Genomic DNA, 16,354 nt, shown 5'->3' on the forward strand with positions numbered 1-16,354 from the left:
ACCTTTGTATAAGCCGCATGGTTCAAAACCTAGGAAAAAAGTAGCGGCTTATAGTCCGGAAAATACGGTAGTTGTAGTTTTCCTGGACCTAATTGCCTGTTTTCAATACATGTTGTCGTCCAATGTTTATGTTTTTGTGTAAATGTTGTTTGGTTCTATGTTTATTTCTCTCACCTGTGGTGATTCTCCCCCTCGAGTAGTGTTCAGTTGTTTATGGACCCAAACTTGATAAGTAGTTCTCCAAAGAGAGGGGTTGGTGGTGGTTCTCTATCACCAAAAACTGAGCTCTTGTCATTCTACAGGTAATCCACAGGACAGAGTTATTGCAGCTGTTCTCGATGATTTAAGACTTAATAAAGCGTTGCATTGCAGGTTGAGAACTTGAACTCCACTCGCAGACTAACTCTGTCCTGGATGCAATGGCATACAAATACTCTTTGTTGTATGCCCAGCATGGTGACAGCACAGGGGGGGGAAATAAATTAATTAATTAAGTAATTAATAAAATTACGAAAATTAATTAAAAGTAATTAGTAAAAAAGTATTTCATAAATTACTATATATATATATATATATATATATATATATATAGAGGTATTTTTCTGTTGATTTACAAAGTGCCATACCACATCCCAACAATACATATGCGCTGCCACTTGGAGTAATGCTCTGTATGCATTTATGCATTTATTTGATGCTCTGCGGTTGTCATTGAGATGAGAGAAGCCAGTTTCCCTTTCATCGTCGCCCGTGTCAAAGTGTTATTCGGGGTTACACATGGGGGGCTAGGACCGAAAGGGCTGAGCAGAAGTCTCTGGTGAGCGCATTACGCACAAATTCTTAGCCGAACCCTGCTGGGGAGGGGTGCTTGATGGGCAGGGACAGCGACATCATTATGTCGCCGTTTAGGAGGGGGGTGGTTGTAAACGTGACCCTCGGGGGCGCTCATACTCTCACACACGGAAGGGTGAGGGGAGGCGACGCAGAGTGCAGGCAGGAGTGGCTTGTGTGCACTGTCCACACGAGGCTTAATGGCGCTCGTGGGTTCATCACTACCTATCTCTTTTGCAGTGAAATGTGTGTGTGGGATCTGACTGAATGGCAGGGGAAAACTGCTGCTTTGGTGCCGTGAATCCGTGCTGACTACTAACCAAAGTGAATGAATGTATAACAGCTGTGGCTGCGTCGACAGACTGAGTTTCAACAGGAGAACAGCTCTTAAGTTGATGTTTGTGTTTTATATCAAAACAGTGTACAGAGAGAGCATTTCCAGTATTAATGAAATCAGCCCCCCCAAAGAGTCATTGGTGTCTCCCTTGCTTCCTCAGCGGCTCCTGTGGCTGAATTGGACCAGGAGCAAGCCGGGCAGCGGTTCTTAACCCTCTTAGGTCCAAGCTGAATTCAGAGAATTGTTGTGATTTTTGTGTGGTCTGATATTTATCTAAATATAATCAACTTAACACACTCTAACTCCAAAGTGGTTGATATATCTTTTTGAAGTACAATCACAGCTTCATTGATATTCCATAGTTTTGTCAGTATCATTATGCAGCTTTTAGATAGATCTAATACACACAAGATTTAAAGAGTATGTTTCTTTTATTTTTTTGTTTCCACCAGAAATGTCATAGCACATACTAGAATATATTGAAGAACTGTTTTGTCAAAACAAAAGCTGTTCATCAAGGTCTTGGGTATATAAGGAGGTCAAAATAGTTGATCAAATCTGATGTCTAAATAGGTAAAAACAAGGTTTTATCACAACTGTTCACAACTTTATTTTAGTTGACCCAAGGTGTGACAGGAGTCATTAGCTGACCTAATGACCTGAAATTCATGACCCCCATCTCTCAGTCAGACTGCCATGAAAAAAAAATAAAAATAAATAAATAAAAAAGCAATGATGCTGGAGGCTAGTGGGAGTGGGGAGAGTGAGCAATGTAAGAAATGTTCTTAGTTTTGAAAGATTTATTGAAAACATAACACATACTATATACAAAAACTCCAACAAATGGTTTTAGGTGAGAAGAGCAACTCTAGAACCAACAATCACATTCAAGTCAAATTAAAATTTAAATTCATGAACAAAATGTGACCCACGGCAGCAAAACCCGCAATCTCGCTATATCTACAATCGCCAGTAGCAGCCAAATAAGTTGAAAAAACCTTTCTCGAAGGAAAATTTGATTTTTCCAGATTCGTGGTCCTTTGTGTTTTTTTTTTTTGTTGTTTTTTAATCTCAACATATTCTCAAAACTGATTTTTATTGCTAAATTGTAGAAAAATGTTAAACCATAGAGCTGAATATTCCGTTAAATTACATGGGGAAACACAGTTCACTTACCGAGACGCTGAATTGCACTGAACAATGCCGATTGATCGTTTCCTTTAAAGCGACCGTACTAGTGTACTACTTTTACACACACACGTTGACATCATTGTGGAGGGGGCATACACCCTCAAAGAAGTAATGCTGATGTCACTTCAGTAAACAAGCCGAATATTCTGTCAATTGTTTGTGAAAACTTTCATCTACGTGTTGGATTATGAGAAGCGGGTGGCAGAAGATCGAAATCATATCACAGACCTTAATCTGACCTGATGGATCCAAGTCAGTGTAAGCAGCGTATACTGGACTTCATCTTTTCACGATGATAGTAAATTCTCCGTCAGCGATGCTGAATCTGATACTGGCGTTATCCTGGACTTGGAGAACATTTCAAACACTGGATTTCAACCTGAATGTGACGATGAAACAGAATATTTTCAAGACCCACCGGAGGAGACCAACGATACGCCCGTTGTTGTTGTTACAACGGAAGAAGTTGATGACGTGATGAAGTCTGTTGAGGTTGGTGATGCAGATTATGAACAAGTAGCAATGGACAAGATTCTCAAGTTTACCTGCAAATGCAGCCAGGGGCGAAAAGAAAATGAAAGGAGGCCCCAAACAGGCTCTCAGGGTGTAGCTGGGGTAGGGTTGGGGTTATCCCACATAATAACTCCAAGAACTTTGAAGATATTTGGCTTTCACACATTTATATATTTAATCACACACTGAGGCTGATATACAGAGACTCATACTGTATTATTGATAGACTCTACATTTTGTTGTGTTGTCCGCACTTTTAAACTCCTAAATAATTCCACTTTTATAAAACATGTATATTATTACTGTTAAACAAAAGCTTTTTAAAAAAACAAGGATGTTGTGTGTTGATGATGCTGTTCAACATTCCCTCAAAACACAAGAACAACGCAGAGATTGCCCCATTCAGCAGGGTGTCAAGTGGCCATGCGGCTGTGTTGGTCCTCCAAATCCATTTTCATTCTGGGAGCTGGCTGAATGAAGCCATGTGTGGGGGAGAACTTTGAAGGTGATTATCTCAGAAACTCAGTTTGCCACACCCTTGTCATTTGCAAGCCATAGCTTTAAAAAATATTGTCTTCGATTTGCACAAGTGACACCTTGTTTTGAAGCTCTGATTCTTCACTTTCAAATTATGCGAAAATAACCTGTCAAAAGCCATCAAATGTACCTAAAGTCTGCAGTGGGTAGGAGTAGGAGCATGCGTCTCATACTGTAAAAACAAAGAAAAAAAAAGTGTAAGGAAATGTGATATTTACATCATCAAACATATATCTACAGACTATATACAGTACATCACACCTCCCAGGGGAATGCCACATATTACATACACCTCACCAGCTTATGGACTGTATGTACTGTGTACACACACACACACACAAACAAACACACACCAATACAATCATGCAAATTCATTGGAAACATACCTTTGTCTAGGAAGACTGCCTGGCTGTTGTGTGGCAACTTGGAGCAGGGGTGTGATTGTCACTGTAACCATAAGTAAAACAGAAAGGTTGTAAGACGCAGGCTAGGGCCATCCACATGTCATACTGGTGCGTGGCCGGGTCGGCCTCACAGCATGGCGCATGTCATTATGCAAAGCAGCCATCATGATAAATCAGTGTTGGTTTGGAAAGATAGATGGAGAGAACAAATGCAAGGTCTAACTTAATGCCAAATCTAACCTTATTTAATAAATATCATATTATTCTCAGTGTCTGTTGTCCTGGCAATCCTGCCAGTGACCAGCAGAGCCTTGAGGGCACGCCTCACGCTGTCGGTTCTTCGCGTCTTCCGACGTCCTCTGCATATGCTCCACCAGCAATTGTAGGTGGGGCCTGAACAAGTGTCGTGAACAACGTCCGGCTCGATGAGGGGGGGGGGGGGGGGAGAGGTGCAGCCAGACACTCTGGTGGATCATCTGCAGTCATGCCGCAATGTGGGTCGTGGAGACTGCAACGGAGGTGCACAGATTTAGGACGGCGCTGGCTGCTTTGCCGAGCTCTTCTGCCCGTCCGGGCAGGAGTTCGGGTTCAGCTGCCATATTTGTCATGGAATATACCAGCAGCCTGATGTTGTTTGCTGCCACTGAGGCTTGGGAGGCACATTGGTGAGACCGGTTGGAAAATCAACTTCCCGGGCTCAGCCACTGCCCCTGACTGGTATGCCTTGATGGCTGGGAAAAACAGGGTCGTGTCTGGCTGTCTCGGCCAAGGCGAAGCCGCCTGCCATGTTGTCCGGTGGAAGTGGGGCTTGCGCCAGAGGGATGGCATGTTTTTTAATACTCAGCTGCTCTCTCTATTATTCTGGGGACCGCCCGGAGGAGGGCGCCAACAATCCGCAGGAATGTTTTCGCCGAGATGGGGACCTCAGCGAAAGCTTAGTGTGCACCCGGCATTTTGTCAGCCAGCTCCAGGCCCTCCGATGGGAGGGGGAGAGTGGGAGGTGACCTGCGTGGAGATTCCATCGAGGGGCGGAGTCGTCAGACTCGGAACATCTTCCTCCGAAGCCACAGCCGCAAAAGTGTCCACCCTACACTGCTTCTCCGCCAGAGGAAGGAGCTTGCAAAAGGGGCACACTGCTTGAGGGGTGAGCGCTCGACTGGCCTCCTCCGGTGGGAGGCAGGAATCACAATAGGGGTGCAGGTCGAAGCTCAGGATGTATCCTGTCTCACACATGAATCCCGCTCGATGAAGTAAATTCTTCTTTTCTTTAGTGTTGCTGCATTAAAAACGGGAGCCGATTGATGGTCGCACCCGCTATTTATATGCAAGGTGCATTTGTAAGTGGGGCCCACAGTAGGTGGGCGTGAGCTAATAGAAGAAAGTGCTGCGCGTGAGGGATAAACCCACGATAGCCTTAAAGGGTGGAGCTTATACGAAATAGAACTGAAATTTACTTTTTGTTCGAGCTCTTTCTTAATTTATGGAGAAATTACAGAATTTTTGTTGTCATAAATTATACAAAAGTTAATTTGTAAACTACATTTAGATTTTTTTATTCTACCAAGTTCTTACTAACCTTGTATGCACTATTGCCAATTTCCCTGGTATCTAGCTTTGTCCCCAGTCATACAAGAAAAGGCAAGTTCATGTGCCCTTGGAGAGCTGGTGCTCCCAGTTCTAAAGCTACACAGTGGGTTGGCAAGCTATCTAGCTTTCCATTCTGAGTGAGCAGAAATTATAGCTTTCTCTATTTTGGACTCTCCTACGGATCTCTATCTTCAGAGGTCAGCACACCCAACGAAGTCTTGCTATTTGTCAACGCCACAGCTGGAATGGATCACAACAGATTTAATCTACTAGCCGAAGCAAATTCATTAATTGCTACAACTGAATTGAAATTAATTGAATTTATAAAATGTGTAAAATATTGCCACGTCTGTGTGACTGATGCTTGGCCTAGTAATATGTGACAATGGTTCCCTTTTTTCATTCCGCAGGGACCACAAGGCAGTGGGCAGGCGACCTTTTGACAAGATGGCTACCCTCCTAGCCTATCTAGGACCTCCAGAACACAAGCCTGTTGCCGACACGCACTGGTCAAGTCTGAACCTGACAAGCTCAAAGTTCGAGGAGTTCATGACCAGGTATGATTGTCATACAGATACAGATTGTCATCCGGACAGCCGTTTATTATTAAGTTGTTGCATTTTGGTTGCGTGTGTCATGTTTTACTTTGGTACTAGTGTGCGCGTATGTCATAAATGTGGTAAATTCCAAGTGACTCTTAATAAAAGTTGTATTCTGATTCAAAATTTTTTGCCTGATCACGTTTGGCTAGGCACCAAGTTCACGAGAAGGAGGAGTTCAAAGCACTGAAGACCCTTAATATATTCTACCAAGCAGGCACTTCCAAAACGGGCAATCCGGTTTTCTACTACGTGGCTCGAAGGTAGGAGCTGTCATGCACCCATGATGCCTCTGTAAAAAAAAAAATGAAACTTTGTAATGGTCAACGTTGTTGCAATTGTGAGCAAATGTGAGCACCATCCTACCATTCTGGCTCTTCCTGTGTAGTCAAAGCATAGTTGGCTGCTCCGTAGCAGAGAATGTGTTTACATTTAGAGTTTGAAACATCCTGTAAGATAACGATAATATTTAGACTTTGTTAAAGGATACTTCAATATATTAGGATAAAGGAACACTAAGGATTGATGTGAACACATCATAAAATTGCAAACATCTATTCACAACATAGCTATTCTCAATTTTAAATATGTCAATAATTATAGATTTACATAATTACAGTACACAAATAACCACAGAAGTGAATTCTATACATGACATGTAATTATCTGAATTAAGTGTAATTCTTTCGAACATAGTTATAGGACAGAATATACATTTATAATCTGAATTATAAATTTCTTGATAATACGTCATAAAAATGTATTAACTATAATTGTTTGGGACCTGTGCTGTCCATTCGGCCTACCTCAATGCAGAACAGTTCTTGTTCTAAAACTCCGTATTGCCTGAAGTGTCGATAGTGGCGCCGGCCCTTGCGGTCGCCTGCGCCAGCGCTCCCGTCGACTTCGCACATTTTTAGTATTTTTTTCAGTTTTTTCATCATAATGTCCACCAAAAAAGCATCGGCAGTTTTCTCTTATGGCCGCGATGCATTCGTGGATATAAATTTTCCCACAACTTCGGGGCTTTTTATCCGTGGAACTGGAGTGGCCGACTGAAATTTTATATGCAAACACTCTCATTATCATCATCATCATTGTCATCATCATCAACAACAACAAAAATTGAGCCGCTGTTCCACGAGTGGGCCCACGGAGAAAGCACCGTGGTAAATGAGGCGGCATTCGTGTAAGAATGAGGACGCAACCTTACCGTCCACTTCTGCCAAGCATCCTTCTTGCCAACGTTCAGTCTCTGGAGAACAAGATGGATGAACTTCGAGTGAGGATTAAATTCCAACAGGATCACACCTGTCACACAGGATCACACAGGACATGTTTCAATCAAGTTCAAGTGACGTCAGCGAGTTTATGGACATACCGGTGTGCTTTATGGCTACGTTGGCGGACAGCATCGTTCCCACGGTGAAAGTTTGGATATCTCCAAACCAGAAGCCGAGGGTCGATAAATCCATCCGCTGCACTCTGAATGCGGCGTCATACAATCTGCGGAGGGCTGTGAAGGACGCTAAACCGACGTACAGAGAGACTGTGGACCTACAGATGGAGCAACGGGACACCAGATTCTTGTGGCAGGAGCTGCGGACTATAACAAACTACAAGAGCAGCTCCTCCCAAGCCATGAGTGGGGACGCCTCCCTCGCCAACGAACTGAACTCCTTTCATGCGCGGTTTGAGTCTGGCAACAACACCGCTAGCTCGCCGGCTGATTGGAGTTACACTGCTGGGGATGAGCGCACACTCTCAGTGAGCATGACGTCAGGAGGGCTCTGATGCGGGTGAACACCAGGAAAGCTGCGGGCCCAGATGCCATATCTGGGCAAGTACTGAATACCTGTGATAATCAGCTAGCCCCAGTGTTCATTACAATATTCAACATCTCCCTGGCTGAATCAGTGGTCCCGTCCTGCTTCAAGAGGTTCACCGTCATTCCTGTCCCGAAGATTGCCTCTCCAGCCTGGCTGAATGACTACCATCCGGTGGCCTTCACCTCGGTGGTCATGAAGTGTTTCGAGAGGCTGATTAAGGATTATATCTGCGCCTGCCTCCCCGGCACCATGGACTCGTTGCAGTTTGCATACCAGCAGAACAGATCCATGGATGACGCGGTCTCCCAGGTACTGCACACCACGCTGAGATTGCTGTTCATCCATTATAGTTCAGCTTTCAATACCATAGTCCCCACCTGACTGGCTGTCAAGCTGAAGGAACTTGGACTGAATACTCTGCTGTGTGCCTGGATCCTGGACTTCCTCTCAGCCCGGCCCCAGGTGGTTAGGGTGGGGAAGCACATGTCCAGCTCCCTCACTCTGGACACAGGATCCCCCCAGGATCCCCCCTGTGTGGCCAGGTCCAGCTCCAACACCATCATCAAGTTTGCTGATGATACCGTTGTCGTGGGCTTGATCACTGACGGCAATGAGAAGGCCTACCACGAGGAGGTTACTGACCTGTCACTCTGGTTCCAGGACTTCAGCCTCCACCTGAACGTCAGCAAAACTAAAGAGCTGATATTGGACTTCAGGCGTGGATTTCAACCGAGGAAGCACGCTCCCTTGGTGATTAATGGGACTTCTGTTGACAGGGTGAGCAGCTTCAAATACCTGGGAGTCCACATCACAGAGGGTTTAACATGGACTTTACAAACAGACACTCTGGTGAGAAAGGGGCGGCAGCGTCTATACCACTTCAGGCAGCTGAGGAAATTCCAGGTCTCGGTGAGGATCCTCCAGTCCTTCTACTGTGGAGCAGTGGAGAGCATCCTGACAGGCAACATCACTGCCTGGTTTGGGGACTGTACTGCTCAGGATCATGAAGGATGACCACTCCAACAACGGACTGTTCCAGCTGCTGCGGTCAGGCATCAGCCTCCGCAGTCACACAGCAAGAATAGAGAGACTGACACAGTTTTTTCCCGCAAGCCATAAGAACTGTCAATGCTGACCTCACCAGGGGTCCTCACTGAGCCACACACAGGCTCCACTAACTTACTGTACTGTATGTAGCATACTGAACCGCATACTGTGTCACCGCTCTGGGTTGTTCAGTGTTACCGTATTTCTGCACCTTACTGTTGTATACTGTGCTGTATATCTCACAAACACTACCTCACTTTATTCACATGCCACTTTAATGCACATATCTGTATATACATAAATAGCCTATCCCATATACATCAGTCTATCCCATATACATAAGCCTATTCCCTTTATCTATTCTGTACCCCCACCCTACATTACCCTTGAGTTCTTATTTTATTTATTTTTTATTCTATATATTTTTATTTTATTCTATAGTATTCAACTTACTGCATTACATTTGCAGAATCAGTTAGTCAAGTAGAAATTCTTAGGTAGCTACTGTGTTCAGACATATTGTGTGTAATCACTAGGTGCATTGCATTTACATTTCATTGCATATATGTATGAATGTATGTATATGTATGTGACAAATAAACCTCTTAAATCTCTGCTGCATACATTTTGCAGTCTAGATTTACCAGTTTGGACCAACTCATTGCTTCTTTTTTGTTTATTTATTTATATATATATATATATATATATATATATATATATATATATATATATATATATATATATATATAAATATATTTTTTTTTATCAAAATGCACTTACATTCATAACATTTAGAAAAGATGCACAATGATTTAATATGTTAATTCTTCTAATCACACAGAAGTGCTTGACTTTTGTCACTTTGTTGTTATGAACATACAATGTGATATATATGTAGGAAACTGAACTTGCCAACAGCAGGTATTCGCATACATACCACCATGTTTCAGATAGTCTCCTCAAACTGACAAGTAAATTAATCACGAATATGGCTTTGTTCTTTCTGTCTTAACATTTTGGAACATATAGCAACATCCTTCGAGAGGCAAGCATTGAGCTCAGAGTTGAGCTTTTAACATTACCAAACGCTTTTATTTTCACATTACACTATCCAGATCGCAAGCTTATAGAAAAGATGACGTTGGAGATTTTGAGGTGGTACTGGTCACAACATGATTAAAAAAGCAAACAAAATATTTGTGAAGTAAGACAAGATGGTTTCACAAGACTTCATTGAAGCCAGATAAACCGTCTTGTTCTCAGTGCAGTGATACACACCAGTGCCCTGAGAGCTTGCTGGGTGTACCATGAATTATTTTCAAATTACACAAAACAAATTAATAATGAAAAATAATGCAAATGAGTTATTGTGTTGCAAGATCAAAATTGCAAGCCTGTAAAAAATCAGTTCCAGCCAGAATACCAGCTCTGTTTGTCAGTTTCATGTTTCATACTGAAAGTGAGGAGTTTGCGGGGTAATGAAAGGGTTGACTCATTTTTGAGATTTGGTTCTGTAGGATTATTTCATTGTAGAAAGTGTGTCGTGGCAGAAAAAAGGAAAATACCGCAGTGAGACACAATGGTTTCAAAAAGTGTTACTACTTGCCACTACCATGAATAAAATGTTCACGGTGAATATTTCAGTTTCATGGATGAGTCTGTACCCCACATTTGTTTGCATCCTCATTTCTATGTCCATTCATGGCCGTGTCAAAGACAGCGGGTTTAGCCCCGTAACTAGAAGTTACCCCTGCAGTCCTCAGGCAAGGTTGAACACCATGTCCAACATCTTTAGTTTCGTGCCATGTGGTGGTTCTGTGATAGAAGCAAAGTGCAGTTCCTGCTCAAATATTTTAATTTTCTCCTGCCCACAGGTTGGCCTCGTGTAACAGGGGCAGCCCAAGATGGTGGCATAAGTGTTTTCTGCCCAAATCAGAATCTTGGTTATGTTTTCCTTCTCCTCGCAATGCACAGGGGGGGTCAACGGTTCGTATGCAGGTAGATGCGGGTCAGTCGGTCCAGCGAGCCCGGCATGATCTGTGCCAGATAGTTATGGGACAAATCTATGGTCTCCAAGTTGTGACATATTGGTGGGCACCGTCCACAATCTGTTGTAGTTCAGGGTGTGGAGACTGGGCAGTGTGTTGGTAATGAAGACCACTCTCTCCAGCTTGTTATCTGACAGATCTAGGACCCTTAAGTTCCAGTGGTAGGCTGTATCATTTTTATCAAGAGATCGTAGGTGGTTTCCAGATGCATGCATGTCCCACAGCGACTGTGGGAGGGAAGGAGGCAGGTGTGCCAGTCTGTCCAAACAAAAGCAGAAGAATCAAGCACGCCAATGAGGCACAACGAGGAGACATTGCCAGGGTTCTGTCAGTTTAGGGGGAAAGAAGACAAGACATTTATTAGTGAGATATGGAATTTAATGTTTCAGTGCTTTTGTGATAATATTAAATACTTGATTTGGGTAATTTATATCAATACACACATTTTCTTGTGTGTATTGATGAAAGGTTGATCAGGATATTGAGTAATCGCTATTAATGTTTGCAGTGATAGCAGTGCTGATATCAACATGAATTCTTCATTCTCCATTCAGTTTGTTGTTGGCCTTCAATATAAAATGATATTAATGGTTTTAAAGTTTCACAGAAGCGACATAAAAATGGTCATGAGAAGTTGCAACAGTAGTGCAAATGTGTTGTTGTCAAATTTGGTACGCTCTTTTTAATTTAACCAAAGCGGTTGCACACTTAGCTGTCTTGCTGAAAGACTGCAGGGATAGGCCGCTGAATCATTTTAGGACAACAGAATTGCGGAAAAAGGTGTGTATGTGTATTTTTTTTAAAGACTGTATCCTCACTGTATCACTGAATCCCTCACACACATACAGTGTAAATATCACGCTCTGTACCAAGGTCTCTAGAATAAATTACAGCACATCAAGAGCGATGCACTAGTTCCTGAATGAGTCTCCACTACAGCCTACGGGGCTTGTATGCTCCACAATCCAATCCTCTCCTCCGACTTGTGTCTGTGCATATATCACGGACATGTGCTGCAGTTAAGTTGTGTCTTTCCATGGTGTAGATCACTCACCTCATCCTGTCCACGCTGTTAGTCATCTCTCTCCTTCTCAAATCCTTTGCTACCCTCTTCTGCCTTTTCTATTGCTTGCTCTTTTTTGGAGCAGCTGCAGCGAAAAAGGTTCGAGCCCCGTTTATTGTTATTATTAGTCTGTATTCATCTGTCATCTTACTATCTATCTCACATGGAACCAGATGAAAGGAGCGTCTGGTGCTAATGTCAGCCATCTCCCCAGCTCAGCACCTCTGCAGGCTGCTGCTGCTGCGCACTGCAAAATGCCAACCAACCAATAATAAATTAAATACTTCTTACCATAAATGCGACTTCTTGTGCTGCATGGTTGTGTTGATGCCCTTGTAGTCTGGTTCATACGTACTGAGGTTAAGCTTCATGCAGGCGTTGAGGCCTCCATTATTTAAAAGTGAGTGTAGGTTGATCTTTATGTTTCTCAGATGCGGGAATGACTGCTCACATGCGTATGTAGAGCCAAACATGGTCAATACGGCAATGCTCACTTGCTGCATTGTGTGGTATGTGACAGGAAGCTTGTTCCAAGTTTTAAGAATCAGCTGGTCTTCAGGTTGAAGTTTTTTAATTTCTGTCCACTTGTGTTCACTTGCCAGCTCTGTTCGCTGTCGCGCAAGTCTGTCCAACTCTCCATTCAGTGACTTGAACTTACTCCCCCACATGTCTGAAGCCTTCAGGTCAGCAACTTCCAGCTCAAAGTCTCTGATGGAGACCCCGGGGATTCATGTCAGGTCGGCTTTGTCCACTGCACACTCGTGTGGATGAGTGATGAATTTAAAAGAATAGAGCGCTCACGCTGTTCTCTAAAACGTGTTTTGAATCACTGCAGGAGATTGGACGTAAAGCCAGCTAGCTGCTGGAGATCAAAATGTTGAGTGGGGTCACTTGCTAAGCACGCATCTCTAAATTTTCGCAGTCTTTCATAGTGCAGAAGACAGCCTGTTTCACTGTCCCTGATAAAGAGTTCCCGCTTACTTTCAAATGCAAAGACTGCCTGCATTTTCACATTGAGCTGGTTCAGATGTCCAGTTATGTCCACGAGATAGTGAAACTGCAGGAGCCACTAGGTGTTAGCCAGCTAAGGATGCTCGACGCCTTTCATTTCGAGAAAAGTCTGGATTTCACTCAGGCAAGCCGCAAAATGGCTGAGCACCTTCCCCCTTGACAACCAGCGCACATTGCTGTGTAAAAGCAAACCGGGATAATTATTCCCAACTTCGTCCAACAGTGCTTTAAACTGGCGATCATTTCATTTCATTTCATTTCATGTTCACGAAGAAGCACTACAAATCCTATGTTTTTCCCTAACATACAGGGAGCACCATCAGTACACACAGAAAATAGTTTATCCATCGCTAGATTTTTTTTCCATGAAATACTTGAATAAATCCTCCACTCTTGTTGACCCTTTCATTGGCAAAACAGCTAAACTTTCTTCACGCAATGTGTCACCTGCCGCATACCTCGCAATTATACTAAACTGAGATAAATGGCTACGTCTGTTGACTCTTCTAATGCGAGAGAAAAGTATGTCCCTCCGTTTATCTCCCAAATTTGTGTTTCCTCGACTTGATTTGCCATCATGATGGTACCATCGTGAACTGTTCTTGCTGACAGATGTCTTTATTCGTTCTTTTACTCCGCCTGCCTCCTCTTCCTCATTCCCTGGCCCTACGCCAGAACACACCTCCACAAGTGGCACCTGAGCAGTGATGGAGCAGCGTAAGGCAGAATCCCGGACAGCCTCCCCCCTGGAACAGATGGTGGTGGCCCTCGCCACAATGCTAGAGCAAGTCCTGCAGTCCCAGGAGATGGCGGGGGCCCGCGAGCGGGACCAGAGGGGCTCTGGGAAAACCAGCAGGGCCAGGGAATGAGGAAGAGGAGGCAGGCGGAGGCGAAACAGTGCCAGCTGGCGTGTTCATTAGCTGTTCTTAAAATCAAATGGTGGCTCCTGGGCTAAAACGAGAAAACAGGGTCTCGCAGGCCAATATATGCAAAGTCTGTGTTGAATTTAATGTTTCTGCGATCTGGCCATCAGTGTTGTTTTTGGGCTGCACTCGCCCGGGCGTCTCGTCTCTCCCGCAAGCCCATACTTCCTGCGGGGACAAACAAACATTTATATCTTCCTCTTTTGGGATCAGGCCCTCTGCTGACCAGCCTGATCCACAGCAGCTGAGCGGCCCTGGGATGGGCCGCTTGCACCGCCTGTCTGCAGCGGCGGCTTGGCCACTTCCCCTTGGTCCACTGCAATAGATCCGAATATTTTATATTTTGAATTTTTTTTTCAAAATTTTAAATTCTCTTACTTGTTTTACTTTAAAATGACACAGAATAATTATTTATAACTTGTTAATCGTGAAAAATGTAAGCTCAAAATTGTCTGCAAGCCATACCGCCATCATACCGCGAGCCATCATAATTGGCTCGCGAGCCATGGGTTCCGGACCCCTGCTCTAAGAGTTTCTTGTGTTGACCAGCAGAGGACCAGCTGAAGCACCTTCAGGGCTCCAGAGTAATGTTTTCCACTAGTAGCACTGGTGCCCCCTACTGAAAATTTTAGGAGTACCAGCACGAAATAAGGAGCACCACCGAAATGCAACACAACACGTTTATATTTTTCCCATTTTAACTGTATTAAGAATGAAGTGTTTGGCAGCGGCAACGACAACACAACGCACAGAAGTCACTTTTGGTCAGACGCAGGAGGAGCCGGGCCTGGAGACAACCCACAGAGCCCAGAGCCTCCTTGTGTCGCCTGCACCCGCTGCCAACAGCTCACATGCCACCCTAAGCCCCCAAGAAACAGCATCATCTCCCAACAACCCACAGAGCCTCCAAAGCCAGCAAGCTATAACAACTGGCTGCGCACCTTCGGCCATACCAAGGATCCAGTGGCCCCAATCCTCGAAGAGAACTGAGTGGCAGCAGTTTGATGAGGATGTAAATCGGGTCCTGGAAGCGACAGCCAAGGGGGATGTGGACCGTCGGCTGAAAACGATGACCACCCTCATAGTGAACATCGCGGCTGAGCGATTTGGAACTGAGGTACCCAAGCCCATGCCTTCGGCCTATGCTCCGAACCACAGAGCGAGGAAAATCCAGAACCTCAGGGAAGAGCTCAAGCTGCTAAAGAGGCAGTACAAGACAGCAGGGGACGTTGAGAGAGCTGGCCTAGCGGGCCTGAGAGCAGTTCTAAGGAAGCAACTCTTGACCCTGCGGAGGGCAGAGTTCCATAGGAAGAGGCAGAAAGAGAGAGCCAGGAAGCGGGCTGCTTTCCTGGCCAATCCCTTCAAGTTGACCAAGCAGCTTCTTGGTCAAAAGAGAACTGGCCGCCTCACCTGCTCCAAGGATATCATTAACAACCACCTCAAGGCCACGTACAGTGACCCGATCAGAGAACAACCGCTAGGTCCATGCGAAGCACTGACAACACCACCAGAGCCTTCAGTGGACTTCAACCTGAAGGAGCCCTGCCTAAGTGAAGTGGAGTAAGTGGTGCGGAGAGCAAGATCAAGTTCAGCACCAGGCCCAAGCGGAGTGCCGTATAAGGTGTATAAGAACTGCCCGAAGCTACGGCATCGGCTTTGGAGGGCCCTGAAGGTGATCTGGAGGACAGGGAAGATTGCCCAGTCATGGAGGTATGCTGAGGGAGTGTACATACAGAAAGATGAGAAGTCTGAGAACATCGACCAGTTTTGTGTCATCTCCTTGCTCAGTGTGGAGAGCAAAATCTTCTTCAGCATCGTAGCCAAGAGACTCTCCAACTTCCTGTTGAGCAACAGGTACATCGGCACGTCAGTGCACAAGGGAGGAATACCAGGAGTTCCTGGCTGCCTGGAACACGCAGGCGTGGTAGCCCAGCTCATCAGGGAGGCAAGAGAAGGCGGGGGGGACCTGGCTGTGCTATGGCTGGATCTCACAAACGCCTGTGGCTCGATACCCCACAAGCTGGTGGAGGTCGCACTGGAGAAACGCCATGTTCCCCAGAAGGCGAAACACCTCATCCTGGACTACTACAGCAGGTTCAGTTTGAGAGTCTCCTCTGGCCACACGACATATGACTGGCACCAGTTGGAAGTGGGCATAATTACTGGATGCACAATCTCAGTGACCCTCTTCGCACTGGCAATGAACATGCTGGTCAAGGCAGCGGAACCAGAATGCAGAGGCCCCCTCAGCCGGAGTAAGGCAACCTCCCATCAGAGCCTTCATGGATGACCTCACAGTGACAACAACAGCTGTACCAGGAGCCAGGTGGATCCTCCAGGGGTTGGAGTGCATCATGGCGTGGGCACGTATGAGCTTCAAACCTGCAAAGTCAGGGTCCTTGGTTCTAAAGAAGGGGAAGGTGATTGACAAATT

The 16,354-nt window shown here is 44.9% G+C and overlaps 1 protein-coding gene across 5 annotated transcripts in view; it reads left to right on the plus strand.

Annotated features, from left to right (window-relative positions):
• The window catches only part of nf1a (neurofibromin 1a), a 134,001-nt gene that overhangs the window by 71,596 nt on the left and 46,051 nt on the right, over positions 1 to 16,354 (plus strand). For all 5 annotated transcript variants that reach the window (XM_080006493.1, XM_080006495.1, XM_080006492.1 and 2 more), the window contains 2 exons: positions 5,811 to 5,957; positions 6,152 to 6,262. In XM_080006493.1, coding sequence (XP_079862619.1) covers positions 5,811 to 5,957; positions 6,152 to 6,262 — 258 coding nt within the window. The remainder of the gene's footprint in view (positions 1 to 5,810; positions 5,958 to 6,151; positions 6,263 to 16,354) is intronic.

Source organism: Zeus faber (genome assembly GCF_960531495.2).
Source record: "Zeus faber genome assembly, chromosome: 9".
Taxonomy (NCBI): domain Eukaryota; kingdom Metazoa; phylum Chordata; class Actinopteri; order Zeiformes; family Zeidae; genus Zeus; species Zeus faber.